We start from the raw sequence: 19,120 nt of genomic DNA on the forward strand, positions 1-19,120 counted from the left end.
CACCAAAAGCACTTTCTTATGGTTGCAAGAGACGGGTGCCGTGTTTATGGAGGACATATGTGAATTTTAATGACGACACTTCATGGACTGCTATTTCGACTTTGCGCTGGCATAAGAGTCACAAGTTTCAGCAATATGTAAGGGAGGCTTTTTCCATCTTTCCCTTATCGGGCCAGAATGCAGGCTCAGATATCGTTCATTATGTTTTATCAGGTTCTGCTATGTGATAATATCTTGCAACATTTTCGTACGATCAAGTTTGGCGGCATCAGTGCCATGCGTTGTTGCCCAAAACTCTGGAAATCCTGTAGCCAGTACAGTAATCGTAAAGCAACGAGCTTCTCTTATCTTTTCACACGCCTACTTAAAACCGCATACTTTTCCGACGGGTTTGGGTTCTCTCTCGTCATCGGTGCAACGTTCTCTCAACGTACGAAACTAGCGCCTTACTTTCTTTTCAGTCAGTTCACTATAATTTTCATCAGTATTATGGCCTTTTCCCTTGAGACATGGAGTCACACACCTAATTCATACGAGGTATGACTGATTATTACCTCGATTGTTTTCGCAGGCTTTTCAACTCACCGTCATACACAACCTAAAAACTGCATGAGAATGCTAACCGCGTTGCGCAGATCTGTGCCTCTGGAGAGGTGGAGCATTAGCTGAAAATTTCTAGTAGTCCTGTATCCTTGTCAACCTGTACTTAAGATTGAGGTGTTCCTAACTTTTTTTTAACATATAGTTTCATTTTTCATTTCTCTCTTTCTCTCTCTCTCGCTCTCTCTCTCTCTCTCTCTCTCTCTCTCTCTCTCTCTCTCTCACACACACACACACACACACACACACACACTCTTTTGTGTTACAGGTTAACAGTGACATTAATCGTGCGATACTGATCGTACTTTCAACACGCTTTTCCATGGTGTAAAACTCTGTGTACCAGTAGTTGTTTGGGTCATAATATTTATGCCAAAACATCGTCAGCCGTGTCACGCTGTACAATTATCGTGGTTACTGTGCACTAACGTTAAAATACATCGATATTTTTGCGTTGGTACATGCGGCTCACGGGTAGTTTGCGTTTCTGTCAGATGACTACGTTTGTTCCATTATATGCACAGACTGTTACACATATGAGGGCCCTTCTATCTTCACCTGTCTCATTTCCCTGGCCTACTACATTTAACGCAACGATGGCAAGTGTTTGAGATGTTATTTGGTTACGAGCCAGGTGTTTGCCTTGCCTAATGTCAATCTAAACAGAACACTGGGATATTTGTTTTGTCATATTTTGATCTTCCTCCATGACTTCAACGGTATGAAGTCGTGAGAAGTAACCTAAATTCTAGGAAAGTGTAAATACATCGTTTCACATGCAGCGAAGAAGCTTTCGGGCATTCTCAGTACCTAAAGTTGTAAGCAGTCCCAAATTTGAACTTAAAAGTCAGTGCGCTGATCCGGCAGTAGAAAACGTCCTATAATGTAAACACACTACACAGAAAAGATACGTCTCTTATTTCCAGAATGTCAAGCTGTAGCTCGTCGAAGTGGTCCCCACGTCACGTCGACATGTTAACTCTCGTCTGCATTACAAGAGACCGGTACTGACAATTATGTATCAGCATGTATACCCGGATAAGCGGTTTTCCTGCTTTACGAAGCAGACGAAGGTGCAACGTGGTGACTGTAAACTACGTAAATCAAATCCCTGTTTCTAGTAATGCTGTTTTTTTCTTTTTTCATCGAGAGACAATGGCTCTATTATCAGATACGTCAGCGCAGAAGCGACAAACACATGACTTACATTGTTACCTTATCCAAGTACTGTAAATTCTAACACTTTGCTTCATATGTGCGGCCGAATAGACAAATAATGTACTTCCTTGTGAGAGACATACAGTTCTGCCTCACGTTCAGAATATTTGCTCCCTCTTGAGTAGTGTCATAATAGGTTGTTCATCGGCATGCATGCGACAACATGCTCACCAGTACGTTCTGAAACGCCGCGCTTGACAACGGGAGTTTCCAGTTCTCATACCTCGGGTTCTATTGCTGATAAGAAGTTAGGGTCATGTGTTTTGGATATGCCTAGGGCCAGGGACCATTTGTATACTCAGCAGAAGGGTAGCCAGTGTCACAACCCTACAGTACAGCGTCAAAATATTAACATTACATACTTCGTTCTGCTTAGGCAAATGGAGCAAATCTTTTTTTTATGGAGGCACCATTAGTTTATGGGCGGCTCCTCCGAAAAAAACCCAAAAATGGATTTTTTGCTATATTTTCGCCGTCTCCAGGGGAACGAAACGCAGCCGAGGATTCCAAGGCGGCTATGCAGATCAAATGGCAGCAATTTTCACGATGTATTCCTAAGATCCCGCTGTCGAATGATCTTGAAAAATTTGTTCATGTCATTACCCGCTACCGAGATACAGAGGTTGAAAGTTACCCTACTTGTACACGTAAAATCCGACGTGAAGCGAAAACGTAGTTTCTACCGTGACGTAGCATGCAGAAATATGCTGTAATGTGTTCCCGTTATCGTCTGGGAACCCCATGTTGTAGCATTGAAGCACATGCAAATATTTTTTGCACGTAAAATGTGGTCCGAGGTGTAATATAAATTTTGCGTTATTGAAGTTTCACATAAGTAAACTATCTAAATTTTAATACATTTCTTTTCATATGAGTTATTGCCCTACTACAGCAGGAGAAAGAATTGATCCAGTAGAAAAATGCTTCTATCGGAGCACAAAGAATGCGAATGTGTTCCTGTTCATTTAAAAGAAAATGGTTCAAATGGCTCTAAGCACTGTGGGACTTAACATCGGAGGTCATCAGACCCCTAGACTTAGAACTACTTAAACCTAACTAACCTAAGGACATCACACACATCCATGCCCGAGACAGGCAGAATTCGAATCTGCGACCGTAGCAGCAGCGCGGTTCCGGACTGAAGCGGCTAGAACCCCTCGGCCATAGCGTCCGGCTCATTTAAAAGACTCTGAGTGAAAGGTGGAGTCCCAGCTGCCTCATTCTACCTTCCTCAGCACATTCAAAAATTTTATAGTGGAGTGGAACATAGTTGATAGTGACAGAATAGCGCTAGGAAAAGAGTTAAGGAGACAGTGCCGAGGAAGGGGAGAAATAAAAAAGAGAAAATAAAAGTGAGAGGGAGCCAGTGACAATGAGAGACAGAGTGTATGACAATGACAAAGATGAAGAGAGAGATAATGACAGTCAGAAGAGACAGCAGCAGTAGGAAGGAAGAAATGAGATATTAGCAGAAAGAGAGAGACAGTGACGGTGAGAGGAGACTGTAGAAGTAGGGCAGAACGAAGAGGTCTGTGGCTGTGACACAGGAGGCAATAACAGGGGGACACAAAGCTATAACGACAATGAGTTGGGCTGAATGAGTGAGTGAGGCAGGGCAACTGGGAGGGCATGGATATGAGGGAGCTGTAGGTGTGAGTGAGTTAAAGTTGTAACAGCTTGTGGGAGCTGAGTTGCATATTTAAAAAAGCGCGAATATGTTCGCATGCCAAAATTTTTGGAAAGATTTTTTTGAAGGTGCTGAGGAAGATAGAAAGAGTCAGTTGATACCTCACTTTTCAGTCAGTATTTTGAATAAACAGGAACACATTCGCATTTTCTGTGCTCCGATAGGAGCATTTTTCTACTGATCGCACCTGAACGAGAGTTCCCAAGTTGTGAATTGGCTGAAGCCGGTAGAAGTTGATCGACTTTGGCTCACGAGTGTTTTGCGTCCGGTCGCTGTCAACATTGGCGATCTAACAATGCAGTGGCAGTGTGTACCGTAGCCGTTACGAAGTGATTGTGGTGCGCAGTGCTCAGCCAGCAAGCACAACTGTAGTGCCAGAACCGCGTGAAGGAAGAGCAGCCTACATACAGCAAGAAGAACCTATCGACGAACGTCAAATTGTGGCATTGTGTTCCGACATTCACAAACACTGCGTTATATGCAACGAAGACGATCGCGTTGGCTAAGAGGGTCGGTAGCCTGTTTGAAAAAAGGGAACGAATACTTTCAAGAGTTTTAAAACCAATTTATTTGCCAAGATCGCTTTGAATACACAATTACTGGATTTCTAGTTTGGGCAATATGTATAGGCAATCTCAGCTCCATTAAACCGGGCAGTGGTAGCTACATCATACAATCCTTAGACGATTTAGTCACACCAAGATTATATAGTATGCATGTGGCTCGACTCTTTTGTGTATATTCTATAGTCCTCACGTAGCAGAGTGGTGTAAGCATTGTATGATGTAGCTACCACTGCCCTATTTCGTGATCTGAGGATGGCAGTTCATATTACCGAAACTAGTAATCCAGTAATTTTCCTTTAATTTACGTCTGTGGTCACAAACTTTTTGTTGACAGAAAACAAAGTCCTAATGTACTGATGCAGTATATTAGGACTTTGTTTTTATAAAACAGGACTTTGTTTTTATAAAACAGATCTGATGATGGTCATTATAGACCGAAACTGGTAATCTGTTAACAAAAAGTTTGTGACCAAAGACGTAAATTAAAGCAAATTTATTGCATATACGAGTCGCTGTTTTATTCGCGATAATATCGCAGCTTGTGAAATCCAGTAACTGTGTTTATGTAGCGATCTTGGTAAATAAATTGGTTGGCAAAAGAAGAGTACCATATAAAATTATATATCGCCTCCTGCACTGACTGATCGCGTCCTGGTAATCAAGCTATAAAATTCTTAAAGAAAGTCGTTTTCCGTGTAAGTTGCGCTTTTATTTTAAAATAAAACTTTATTTTATCATTTAGCAGCTAGCTAGTTTCGCCTCCTTGGACATTACCAAGTTGTATCTCAGTAAAAATTGATTACTGAATGAATGGACAATATCAGGATGACAAAAGTGATGTGTATCGTAACATGCTTAACAGGAAGCAACGGGTGAAAAATGTCGGGCAGATTGGAAAGGGACTGGAACAAGTGAAAAAAATCGAAGACAGCTCTGCGGAGGAAAGCAGTGCGAGATAGTGTGGACTATAAGTTTCCTTTAATTTACGTCTACGGTCACAAATTTTTTGTTAACAGAGTACCGGTTTCGGTCTATAATGACCATCATCAGTTCAGTTTTGTAAAAACAAAATCCTAATGTACTGCAGCCATAGTGGCATCGTCAAATGTTAAATGCAAAAGCAGCACCAGTATCGTCAAATATATATAAATATCATGATATGCACGACTCATGTTATTTATATATATTTGACGATGCTGGTGCTGCTTTTGCATTTAACATTTGACGATGCCACTATGGCTGCAGTACATTAGGATTTTGTTTTTACAAAACTGAACTGATGATGGTCATTATAGACCGAAACCGGTACCCTGTTAACAAAAAGTTTGTGACTATAGACGTAAATATAAGGAAACTTATTGTATATACGGGTCACTGTTTTACTCGGACAATGTCGCGGCTTGTAGAGTGTGTGGACTGATAGTAGGATTAAAATAAAGATCACGGAAACAGAGGGAACAAAAGAGAAACAGGAGGAGCGAGAGAATGAAAGCATCGAAGAGTCACATAACATGTCACTCGTGACTTGAGAACACGGTTTTGAGGTCAGTAATAGGGAAGACTCCAGTCGCGGGGCAGGTGACGCGAGTCGCTCTGGCAGCAGACACTGAGCACAGCAGGGAGCAGTGGAGGTAGCCTACCTGTAGCTGCCGCTGGCGTAGCTGCAGCTGCTGCTGCTGGAGCTGCTCCGGGAAGAGGCTGGTGCGGAAGAACGGCGACGCCGGCTGCTGCGGCTGCGGCTGCACGCCGGCCAGCGCGGCGATCGCCAGCAGCACTCGGAGGCTCACCAACATCGCGGGCCGAAGTCTGCTGGCCTTCTGGTCCGCCGCCGGCCGCCGGCTGGCTGCGGCCGCCCACGCCAGCAGGACCAGACGGCTCCACAGCCGCCAGCGCCGCCACTTAGCCAACAGCCGCCAAGGTCGCGACGCCTGGCCGCGTCACGGCAGGCGCGCCATCCTGGATACCGCACGGGCGCTGGCGGCCACCCGCCCACTGTACCGTCTTCGTCTGCCTCTGCACTGCCACACTAGAAAATGACAACAACTGGAAGCTGCGCTGAACACGGTTAACGGTGATACACGCGTTACACTGAGGTGACAAAAGTCGCGCACACACTGTATCAAAGGACTATACACTGACGGGGCTGTCATTTGTATTTAGGTAATCCGTGTGAAAAGGTAGCCGGCCGCGGTTGCCGATCGGTTCTAGGCGCTTCAGTCCGGAACCGCGCTGCTGCTACGGTCGCAGGTTCGAATCCTGCCTTGGGCATGGATGTGCGTGATGTCCTAAGGTTAGTTAGGTTTAAGTAGTTCTAAGTTCTAGGGGACTGATGACCTCAGATGTTAAGTCCCATAGTGCTCAGAGCCATTTGAACCATTTTCCTTTAAATGAACAGGAACACATTCGCATTCTTTGTGCTCCGATAGAAACATTTTTCTGCTGGATCAATTCTTTGTCCTGCTTTTTTGTGATTATCGTCACATGACGACATAAACAAAGTAAAAGCCTACGGAATATCAGACCAGCTGTGTGGCTGGATTGAAGATTTTTTAGCAAACAGAACACAGCATGTTGTTCTCAATGGAGAGACGTTTACAGTCGTTAAAGTAACCTCTAGCGTGCCATAGGGGAGTGTTATGGGACCATTGCTTTTCACAATATATATAAAGACCTAGTAGATAGTGTCGGAAGTTCCATGCGCCTTTTCTGATGCTGTAGTATACAGAGAAGTTGCAGCATTAGAAAATTGCAGCGAAATCCAGGAAGATCTGCAGCGGATAGGCACTTGGTGCAGGGAGTGCCGACTGACCCGTAACATAGACAAATGTAACGTATTGCGAATACACAGAAACAAGGATCCTTCATTGTATGATTATATGATAGCAGAACAAACACTGGTAGCAGTTACTTCTGTAAAATATCTGGGAGTATGCGTGCGGAATGATTTGAAGTGGAATAATCATGTAAAATTAATTGTTGGTAAGGCGGGTGCCAGGTTGAGATTCACTGGGAGAGTCCTTAGACAATGTAGTCCATCAACAAAGGAGGTGGCTTACAAAACACTCGTTCGACCTATACTTGAGTATTGCTCATCAGTGTGGGATCCGTACCAGATCGAGTTGACAGAGGAGATAGGGAAGATCCAAAGAAGAGCGGCGCGTTTCGTCACAGGTTTATTTGGTAACCGTGATAGCGTTACGGAGATGTTTAGCAAACTCAAGTGGCAGACTCTGCAAGAGAGGCGCTCTGCATCGCGGTGTAGTTTGCTGTCCAGGTTTCTAGAGGGTGCGTTTCTGGATGAGGTACCGAATATATTGCTTCCCCCTACTTATACCTCCCTAGGAGATCACGAATGTAAAATTAGAGAGATTCGAGCGCGCACGGAGGCTTTTCGGCAGTCGTTCTTCCCGCGAACCATACATGACAGGAACAGGAAAGGGAGGTAATGACAGTGGCACGTAAAGTGCCCTCCGCCACACACCGTTGGGATGCTTGCGGAGTATAAATGTAGATGTAGATGTAAAGATTTGAACGCATAATGGTAGTTGTAACTAGAAGTATGGGAAAAATCTTGAAATTTGGTACTCTCCGTAAAGTCTGGGCGCTGTGGATTTCGAAATACTGAATTCCCTAACGATTTCCGAAATGGAATGTCCCATGCGTCTAGCTCCTGCTACCATTCCGCATTCGAGGTCTGTTAGTTCCCGTGGTGCGGTGACAATCACGTCGAAAACGATTTCACACTAATCACCGGAGTACATTGACAGATCCGCCAATGCACTGCCCTTTAAAACCTTGTGTATGCGATACCAGCGCCATCTGCAAATGTTCATATTAACAATGAAGAAATTTCTCCAACTGTATTTAAGGTGCCGATTTTATTTTGGCGACTAGTTTCAACGTTGTAACAACGTCATCTTCAGGCCCATACACTTGTTGACGTCAACTGCGTGCGGCTGATACTAGAAGTCAGTGGTGAGCTACGGACGTGCTCCGTGTGGAAGGTGGTTAGTAACTAGTATGAAGTTTAGACTCAACTTCATAAACTCTAAACTTCATCCTAGTTACTAACCACCTTCCACACGGAGCACGCCCGTATCTCACCACTGACTTCTAGTATCAGTCGCACGCAGTTAACGTCAAGAAGTGTATGGGCCTGAAGATGACGTTGTTACAACGTTGAAACTAGTTGCCAAAATGAAATCGACACCTTAAATACAGCTGGAGGGATTTCTCCATTTTTAATATAAATTTATACCAGCTGACGTCTCCCTGTCCTCCATATCATCTATGGATGTACGAAAATCTGTATATGTATATATCGCTATCCCATGAATTTTGTCACGTCAGTGTACCTGGTATGGGTCCCAGAACCAAGAACTGGCCATACAAGTGTTTTGCAAGCCACTAACATCTTGGATGCATTACGTTTCCTTAACATTCTTCCAAAGAATCTCTGCCTGGCATCTGTACCCGTAGTGGTCGCACGGTTCCAGACTGAAGCGCCTAGAACCACTCGGCCACACCAGCCGGCCCAGATGGTTACTACCAGATATTTTACAGTAGGTATTCTTTCCAGTGATTTGTCCAACAGTGTGATCGAACAGTACTGTATCTCTTCGCCTATTTTAGCGCAATACGCTACGTTTACTTACCTCCAGCTCATTCGCCAGTACTTGAGAGTCAACCATCGATCCTCTGCAGATCTTGCCGCATTTCGCTCCAGTCGTCTGACACTGCAAACTTCCTGGTAGACAACAGCATTGTCCGCGAATAGCCTGACGGACCCTCCGACGTTATCCACAAGACCACTAATATAATCTGTCAATAGTATCTGCGCTATAACACTTCTCTGCGATATTTCCGAACTTACCTTTGCGTATGTTGGCTTTGCTCCTTTAAGAACGACGTGTTGTGTTTCATCTGGTAGAAAGTCCTAAATCCAATCGCAAACCTGAGCCGATACTGGGTAAGCTCGTATTTTATTCACTAAACAACAGTGTGGAACTACCAAATGCTTTCCGATGTCATGGAAAACCGCGTCAACTTGGGCGCGTATGTGTACGGCCGTCTAGATTTTATGGACGAACACCTAGAGCTGTGTTTCGCAAGATCTTTGGCTGACGAAACTCATAGCTGCCTTTATAAAGGAAGTATATTTTCTAAAAAAAAAAAAGTCCTGTTGTCTGAGCGTTAAACATCTTCCATAGTTCTACAACAGACTGACGCCAGAAATATGCACCTGTAATTACAATAACAAAGAGTGAAGATGTAGCTGGGATGAAATAGGTGTTTGTTAACTATATTGACCACGCTGATACCGAAAACGACAATGAAAAACTCGAATTACCTTTATTTTCTGAGCTACAGGGGAGTGCATTAAGTTGTAATTATATTTTATTAGCATTCTTTGTCAGTCCTTTCCTATATAGGCTTCGGAATCCCGCTGATGGTAGACAGAATGATGAAGTTTAACGCAACAATAGCTGTGTGTCTTTTGTCGCTATTTTGGGTCCGGGCTCGTATCAACAAGGGCAAGGGGAAGAGGAAGGGAAGAGCGGAGCATGCCTCATTTAAGCGTAGTTTCAGTCTGTTAAAAACTGTGTTCTGTTCGTTTTTCTGAAAGAAAACGTGTTCTAAAGCATAGTTAGTGCGTTATTGTAATTCCTGGGATTCAATATGCCTCACAAACGCGTTAACAGTGCTGACAAGTTTTGCTATGTTTGCGTACAGGCAACATTGAAATTGCAAAGGAGGGCAATAACTTGTACTTTGTTCATAAAATCGAAAACCACGACAAGCCCTGGGTTCCCCCTGTATGCTGCGTGTCTTGTGTCTCGAGTTTTCATTCGTGATTGAATCTAAAAGATTTTCCACGGCTTTGCTACACCGATGTCTGGCGAGAACCATCAAACCACATGCATGATTGTTACTTTCGTGTGACAACTCCATTAACACATGGCATTTCCAAGAAAAAGAAGTCTTCCTAACATACAACCGACCATGCGACCAGTGTCTTACAGAGAGGACTGCCTGTTTCTGTTCCACTTGTGGCAGTGGCGTGGGCGGTAGTGAAACTAGTGCTGCACCATCTCCTTCAAAACCCAGTTTTTCGAAAGATCAAGATTTTATGTGTAACTATGAGTGTACAGAGATCCACAAAATAACATAATGTTAACTTAGTGACCTAGAGGGAGGTCTGGAATTGCCGAAAGGTAAAGCTGAACTGTTGGCGTCAAGGCTACAGCAAAGAAATTGTCTTGATAAGACGGTAAAAGTGACAGTGTTCCGTAACCGCCATATGCCATTCCTTCCATTTCTCTAAAGTGGAAAGAACTTGGTATTTTGTAGTGATGTACATGGACTAGTAGTAGCTATGGACATTGATTATAAAAGTGACCAGTGAAGTTGCGCATCGCCTCCTCCAAAGTAAATCAGGTGTATGGTACTGCATAATGGCAACGTGTTACCATCGATTCCGACTGGAAAGAAACATTTCATAACATGAAGCAGTTGTTTTCGCGATTGATGGTTCAAATGGCTCTGAGCACTATGGGACTTAACATCTATGGTCATAAATCCCCTAGAACTTAGAACTACTTAAACCTAACTAACCTAAGGACATCACACAACACCCAGTCATCACGAAGCAGAGAAAATCCCTAACCCCGCCGGGAATCGAACCCGGGAACCCGGGCGCGGGAAGCGAGAACGCTACCACACGACTACGAGCTGCGGACTTTTGCGATTGAACTACTATAGTTTAAATGGCTGGTTTACGGGGAACTGAAAGTCATAGGCATATTACTTGGGCTACAACACGCCTACACCAAATTCTGTTGCTTCCTGTGCCTCTGGGATAGCCGCGCCAAAGCACTTCATTATAAAAAGAAAGATTGACCAAAGCGTCAGTCACCTGAACCAGGATCTAACAATGTTCTGCACGAACCACTTGTCGAATTCAAGAACTTAGCTCTCCCTGCTCTTCATATAAAATTGGGCGTAATGAAAAACTTCGTTAAGGCCATGGACAAAAATTGAGAAGCATTTCTCTATTTGAAATTTCCACATCTTTTTTGTTGGTCCACAATTGTCCGCCACAGCTGGTGATGTAAAGAACTTAACTCTCCCTGCTCTTCATATAAAATTGGGCGTAATGAAAAACTTCGTTAAGGCCATGGACAAAAATGGAGAAGCATTTCTCTATTTGAAGTTTCCACATCTTTTTTGTTGGTCCACAATTGTCCGCCACAGTTGGTGATGTACCCGTGAATTTTCGTTCCATAATAGACGTCTTCACATCGAAAAATCCTTTTAAACAGGATCTCCTCCAAATACTGAACGCATGTCAGAATTACCTGCTGAGGCCTCCACGACACAACGGAAGCGCAGCATGGTCAGTAGTTTTCGCCGTCCTGCGTTGTTGATTCACGCGGACACCTGAGCTCCTGAACGGCATTTTTTACGACTGTTGGTAGTTCACGATGCAGCTCCGTGTTCGCTATTTTAAGGACGAGGCCACAATAAGACAATGGCTCGTGATCGCAAGTCACGATCGCGGTTCCGAGCATCAGATAAGAGTGGCGGGAGTTGTATCGAACCCAGATGTTGCACATCTGTATGACGAGTGGATCGGAGCTCTGTTAAATTACCACCGGACGCCTAGAATTCTTCACAGGACCTTGACTGCCGCACGAAAAAGGTAACTTTTTTCAGTTCTTGTGAAATTCTCTTTAAGAGAAGTGTTGTAGTGAGTTACGAGTTGCGAACTAGAATTTCAGTAGGATTTCATAACTTTCGAGTGGATGTCATAACCACAGGATCTTGTTCATTAGATTGCCAATTGATAAAGTGGTCTGTAATTCTGTGGACGCTGTCTAAAACTTGTAAGGTGCGGTGATGTACCCTTACAAAACTGAAATCTGTAGGTGTTCACTACTCTATTGCTTTCTAGGAAAAAAACATTAAGGGTTGGTTGAAAACGTGAATAATATCGAAAACTGAGATAAAAGTTTACGTAGCCTCGATTGTAGGAGTGAAGAGTCACTATTGAACCTGCAATCGTGAAACAGGACTCATGCATGTCAAACAGGCACAAAGCAAAAGCTCGCCATGTTATAAATTAATTGGAAGATTCCTGTTTGTTAAATGAAAAATTCTGCTTGTCTATAAGAAATGTGGGGCCGGCCGGTGTGGTCGAGCGGTTCTAGGCGCTTCAGTCTGGAACCGCGTGACCGCTACGGTCGCAGGTTCGAATCCTGCCTCGGGCATGGATGTGTGTGATGTCTTTAGGTTAGTTAGGTTTAAGCAGTTCTAAGTTCTAGGGGGACTGATGACCTTAGATGTTAAGTCCCATAGTGCTCAGAGCCATTTGAAACATTTTTTATAAGAAATGAGTCTTCTTGACACCTGAGTGAGAATTAGTTCTAGTATTGACACATAAACTATATAACATCTATATTTACATCTGCATGATTACTTCGCAATCCACACTTAAGTACCTAGCAGAAGGTTCCTCGAAACACCTTCAAGTATTTCTCTATCATTCCACTCACGATGGCGCCCAGGAAAAACGTACTCTTAAATCTTTCTGTGCGCGCTCTGATTTCTCTTACTTTATCATGATGATAATTTGTTCCTATGGCCGGCCGAAGTGGTCGTGCGGTTAAAGGCGCTGCAGTCTGGAACCGCAAGACCGCTACGGTCGCAGGTTCGAATCCTGCCTCGGGCATGGATGTTTGTGATGTCCTTAGGTTAGTTAGGTTTAACTAGTTCTAAGTTCTAGGGGGCTAATAACCTCAGCAGTTGAGTCCCATAGTGCTCAGAGCCATTTGAGCCATTTTATTGTTCCTATGGGTGGGCGGTAGCAGAATATTTTCACAGTCGGAGGCCGCAACGAAAAAGCCTTTCTTTTAATGATAACCACCCCAGTTCACGTATAATGTCCGTACTACTCTCTCCCCTGTTCCGCGATAATACAAAAAGATCTGCCCTTTTCTGAACTTTTTCGATGTCCTCCTTCAGTCCCAACTGATGCAGATCCCACATCGCACAGGAATACTCAGAAGACGGCGAACAAGCATGATGTAAGCAGTCGCTTCAGAAGACCTGTTGCACTTTCTAAGTGGTCTGCCAATAAATCGCAGTGTTTCGCTTACTTTCCTCACAAAATTATCGACATAATTTGACCTATGCATGGGGAGAGTGTGCAGACGGTTATTTTTACTGAAACGTAAGCTAAAACGGTAAATATTTCTTGGAGCAATCGGATTATCTTCTGTAATATTGCCGTAAAATCATAGTGGCTGTGTCGGAAATGTTTCGATTTACCACTTGGCTCTCTATTTTCTAGCGTCCACAGTTCCACTCACTATATACAGATGACGAAATGACTATATGTAAACTGAAATAGCAACGGTGAACTACAAACAAAAAATGACGATCGATAAATAAATCCATAGTAACCGTAATAGCAACATGCATAACAAAAACATTACGAAGCTATGCACCAGACCCTAAAAGACGTATGACAACTCGAGATTTCAACTCAGTTTGCAGTAATCTGTATCTGACGTTTCTTGGTCGATGCTTGTAACCTCTGCCAGTTTTCAACTGCTGTCACCTGTCTATTGGTGGCGTAGTTCTGAAAGTATCCGTGCATACTCATCAGCCACACTGTTGTCCTTGGTTCATCTCGTCACCATTCGTTCTGCAGTCAGTGCACACACACGTTCTCTGGGCACACTGCGTTGCAACCTCCACTAGATAGATTTCGGTAAAATTAGACACATTGCGTAGCCATCACTTTCTCAAACCATTCATCCGTATGAATGATTTTTCTGTACTGAAAATACAAAATATAAATTCGCATAAGGATGGTATTTTAATCAACATAGCCTATCAATCAAGCAGATAGGAAAAGTTTTTCTGCTGGAAAGAGCAGATAGACAATTGTCAGCAACACACTTATGCAATGAAGTGACATCATTTAGGTCCAATACGATGGACTTAGCGTAATTATGGGCAAAGTTTAAACAGATTGTAACTCATGTGCCGTATAAATGGATTAAGGACGGAAAATACCCACCACGGTTTAACAACGAAATTCGAAAAATGCTGAGAAAGCATAGGATTTTGCACTTTCGGTTCAAAACAGATCGCAAATGACGACAGGCAAAAGTTAATAGAAATCCGTGCGACTGTATAAAGATCGATCCGCGAACCTTATAACAACTACCACCGTCATATCTTAGTAAAAAATCTTGCCGAGACCCGAGAAAATTTTGGTCCCACGTAAAATCTGTGAGTGAGTGTAAGGCTTCCACCCAGTCCCTTGTTGACCAGTCTGGTGTGGTAGCGGAAGATAGAAAAATGCCAGACCTCATTTTCTCTCCTACAGATACATGTAATGTATATCAGACAGCACGACAATACCTTGCATCGTCCGCGTCTGGGCTACAGAGCACTGCTGCAAGACACCATCTTAAGTCCTATTCTTTATGCAGTTTACTCGTCAGCTCTTGGCATAATCTTTGTTTCTTCAGTAAAAATTCTAATGTACCCCGATGACATCTGCATGTAAACGTTTTCTCTCAGCCTGAGGATAACGCTAAGGTGGTTAGATTGAGCGGTGAACGTACTGTACTTGTGGTCGTGCAGAACTGGATTCATTTTGGCAGATACCAAGTCCTCGGCGGTTGTCTTTACGCGACGTAGATGGACGATAACAAGGCTCGAGATACGATTACAGCCTGTTATCATTCCAAAAAGGAGCTCAGTCAAATGGCTTGCTCTCTTTGTCGACAGGAGATTGACGTGGGCAAGCTACGTGCAATATTTGATTTCCAAGCTCGGTCGATCTCTCAGTATTCTACGCATGGTAACCCGTGTACGGTGGGGAGCTCACTTTACAGTCCTACTCGCTCTTTATCGTGGCATGATTCGCTCTGTATTGATTACGGATGCACGTTATGTGGCAACGCTTCGACATCTCTCCTAAACAAGATCGATACTCTGCAGTACCGCGCCCCGCGAATCTATCTTGGGGCGATAAATTCGACACCTGTAAACGTGTTTTGGTGGAGGCAAGGGAGATGTCCCTTCCATTCAGGAGGACTTATTTGCCTCAGAAATTCATCCATAGTACAGCGGCGCAAACAGTTCATCCTCTTCTTCAAAATCTTAACTACCTCATTGAGGACAACAGGTACGTCGATAGGATTCGAAGGTGGGCATCTCTAATATTCAAAGTTTCACGCAGTGAAGATGTTTGTACCCCTTGTCCTGAAACTCTCTGCCACCTGCATTTAGCTTGGAATACGAAGTAGGCCTACTTAACCACGGACCCACAACCCCTATCACTCCAGATGGTCGGGTCGAACTTTCACTACTTCTATTGGCGTTTCCCATCTGATTGCCTCACTGTGGACTTCATCAGTCGAAATTGGCCGCGTGGGGTAGCAGCGAGATCCTTGGCGCCTTGCCACGGTTCGCACTGCTTTCCCCGTCGGAGGTTCGAGTCATCCCTCGGGCATTGTGTGTGTGTTATCACCAGCGTAAGCTAGTTTATGTTATATTAAGTAGTGTGTAAACCTAGGTACCGATGACCTCAGCAGTTTGGCGCCATAGGAACTTACCACAAATTTCCAAATTTTCAGAATGTTCACTGACGGCTCAAAAACAAAAGAGGGCACTGCGTTTGCCCACTTTGCAGGGATCAACTATCTAAGGCTATGTTTAAGCTTCCGACGGAAGCCAGCGCCTTCAGTGCAGAAGTTCTTGCAATTAATGGTGCCTTTCGGTATGTGGCAAATCAGTTCGACGACATCCGCACTGTCACGGATTCGAGGAGAGCACTGGAAAACCTGAAAAAGCATCAGTTGGCCTCCAAGACTAACCACCATCTGCTTAATGTAATTAAGTTAATCCATCAGTGTCAAAGTCAACATAAACAGGACATTCTGGTATCTCTTGTAATGCGGTGGCGGACCACCTGTAGAATCAAAGTGTGCTTGATTGCCAGCCTTACTACAGTTGTCTTCCACATACAGATTTTGTTTCTGGGCCGGCCGGTGTGGCCGAGCGATTCTAGGCGCTTCAGTCTGGAACCGCGCGACCGCTACGGTCGCAGGTTCGAATCCTGCCTCGGGCATGGATGTGTGTGATGTCATTAGGTTAGTTAGGTTTAAGTAGTTCTAAGTTCTAGGGGACTGATGACCTCAGATGTTAAATCCCATAGCGCTCAGAGCCATTTGAACCATTTTGTTTCTGACGTAAATAAAACTTCCATCAAGACCGGTCAAAGACGTTGGAGATCTCACAACAGCCCAAAAGAAGACTTTATGCCGCAATACAGTCGATTATTCGGCGAAAATCCTGCGTCTCCCAAATCATGCTATCTAGACGCTATGCCGCTACTATTACGAACATCCGGCTGGGTCTCGGCTGTTCACATCTTCATAGGATGAAAGTTCAGCAGTCTCCGTACTGCAAAGTCCACCCAACTGAGATTTCAGATCTCAACCAAGTGATACTAGGGTGATCACGCCATGACACACAACGCTGCAAGTTTCTTAAGGCCTTGATCAGAGCAGGAAATCCACAGCCCATATCTTTGACGGCCATCTTCCGGACTACGTCGCTATTGCATGCTTTCTGCAAAAAGCGGATATCCAGTTACAAGTCAGACACGAAGTATCCGATGTGTAAAGTTGTGATATGTGGACTCTGTTGAGTGTGTGACTGTAGAAAGTGAACCGTGAAGTTAACCTAGAATTAATACAATTTCTAATGTCCAAAATGTATATGTAATTTTCTATACCAAATCTCTGGTTATTCACTTCTCTGGCTAAATGGTTAATGAAACGGCCAATGAATTAAGAAAAGTAGCAAAAGCGAAGCCGAAGTTCTAAATTTCGCATTTAAGAGATCGTTCACGCAAGAGAATCGTACAATCATACCTTCGTTTGACCATCGAACAGACTCCCATACGGACAACTTAGTAATAAGCATCTCTGACGTAGAGAAACAACTGAAAGAGTTGAAAGCAAATAAATCTCCAGGCCTGGATAGAATCCCATTTTGGTTTACAAAGAGTACTCTACAGCATTGGCTCATTGCTCAGCTTGCATTTATCGCTGATATCTCGCTCAGCTCGAAGTCCCAAGCCACTGGGTAAATGCGCAGGCGACTCTTCTATAAAAGAGGGGTAAAAGAAAGGACCCGCAAAATTACAGATCAACATGCTTAACATCGGTTTGCTACAGAATCCTTGAACACTTTCTCAGTTCGAACATAATAAATTTCCTTAAGAGGGCAATGCTTTCGTTCACAAATCATCACGGTTTTAGAAAGCACTCCTCGTGCGAAACTCAGCTTGCCAATTTCTCACGTGCTATACTGCGAACTGTGGGTGAAGGGCAACAGGCAGGTTTCATGTCTCTAGATTTCTAAAAAGCATCTGACCCGGTGCCCCACTGCAGAATGTTAAAGAAGGTGTGAGCATATGGAACAGCTTCCCAGGTATGTGAGTGTCTCGAAGACTTCTTAAGTAACAGAAGAGAGTACGTCATCGATGTCATGTGTTTATCAGAAACAACGGTATCGCCAGAGCGTCCCAGAAACTGTGATAGGACCGTTATTATTCACTGTATACATAAATGATCTGCCGGACAAGGTGGGCAGCAGTTTGTGGCTGTTTGCTGACGATACTGTGGTGTACAGGAGGTGTCGTTGTCGATATGGAAACAAACCCATAATGTTCGAATAAAACATTAATAGTATGGTGCTTGACACAGTCATGTCGATTAAATACTTAGACGTAACGTTGCAAAGTACGTAATATGAAATGGAATGAGGACGCAAGGGTTGTAGTAGGGAAGACGAAAATCGACTTTGGTTTATTGGGAAAATTCTAGGAAAGTGTGGTTCATCTGCAAAGGAGACCGCCTATAGGATATTAGTGCGACCCACTGTTGAATACTGTTCGAGTGTTTGGGATCCGCACCAGGTCGGATTAAAAGCAGACATCGAAGCAGTTCAGAGGCCTGCTCCTAAATTTGTTACCAGTTGGTTCCAACAACATGTAAGTATTGAGGAGATGTTTCGGGAACTCAAATGGGAGTCACTGGAGGAAAATAGAAGTTCTTTTCGAGGTGCAACCGGCGATTGAGGCTGACCACAGAACGATTCTACTGCTGTCCACGTGCATTTCGCGTAAGGACAACGAATATGAAAGTAGGGAGATTAGGGTTCGTACGGAGGCATATAGACACTCGTTTTTCTCTCGCTTTATTAGAGAGCGGAATTGGAAAGGAAGTAACTAGTAGCGGTACAGGATACCCTCCGCCACGCACCATACGGTGGCTTGCGGAGTATGTATGAAGACGTATATGTAGATGGTACACAGGTATGGACGTACCGGAGTATCAGTTTGGCAGCGTTCGGTCGTGATATTAATAGTGTAACACTTTCCATTTCTGTCAGTGTATGTTCTCAACCAGTTAAGCATCTCTTGATAAAGTTAGAGCATTAGCCAAATACTGAGGGAACCACCACAAATAACTATTTAATCACTCATCATTTCAGAGAAGAGAAGAGAAAAGGGATGTAGACATGTACTACAGACTTCGCAGGAGTGCTGAATCTGCAACAGAAGGAAGAGCGGAACCTAGAACCAACAGAACCTCACATCAGGATTATGCTGCAGCCCTTATCTTTAATAATGATGCAGTACATGTCTTCGATTCACTTTCATCTGCATGATTCTTCCACATCCCATTTTACTTGTACCAGCTCTTCACAGTATCAGTAAATATCTTAACTCACATCAAATTCAATTATAAAAAGGTAGTGTCAAATGTTTTGGATAGCCCTTAGGCTAGAGACCATTTGTATACCCAACAGAAGGATCAGTGTCTCTATCCTACAGTACAGGGCCAAAGTATTAATAGCCGCGCGGGATTAGCTGAGCAGTCTAAGGCGCTGCAGTCATGGACTGTGCGGCTATTCACGGCGGAGGTTCAAGTCCTCCCTTGGGCATGGGCGTGTG

General features: G+C 43.9%; 1 protein-coding gene across 1 annotated transcript in view; it reads right to left on the minus strand.

Moving 5' to 3' along the window:
• Positions 1-5,912, minus strand: part of LOC126252011 (peroxidase-like) — a 184,593-nt gene extending 178,681 nt beyond the window's left edge. Inside the window, exon 1 of the mRNA XM_049952798.1 lies at positions 5,712-5,912. Coding sequence (XP_049808755.1) covers positions 5,712-5,864 — 153 coding nt within the window. The 5' untranslated portion in view covers positions 5,865-5,912. The remainder of the gene's footprint in view (positions 1-5,711) is intronic.
• Positions 5,913-19,120: the final 13,208 nt, after the last annotated feature.

Source organism: Schistocerca nitens, chromosome 1 (genome assembly GCF_023898315.1).
Source record: "Schistocerca nitens isolate TAMUIC-IGC-003100 chromosome 1, iqSchNite1.1, whole genome shotgun sequence".
Classification (NCBI taxonomy): domain Eukaryota; kingdom Metazoa; phylum Arthropoda; class Insecta; order Orthoptera; family Acrididae; genus Schistocerca; species Schistocerca nitens.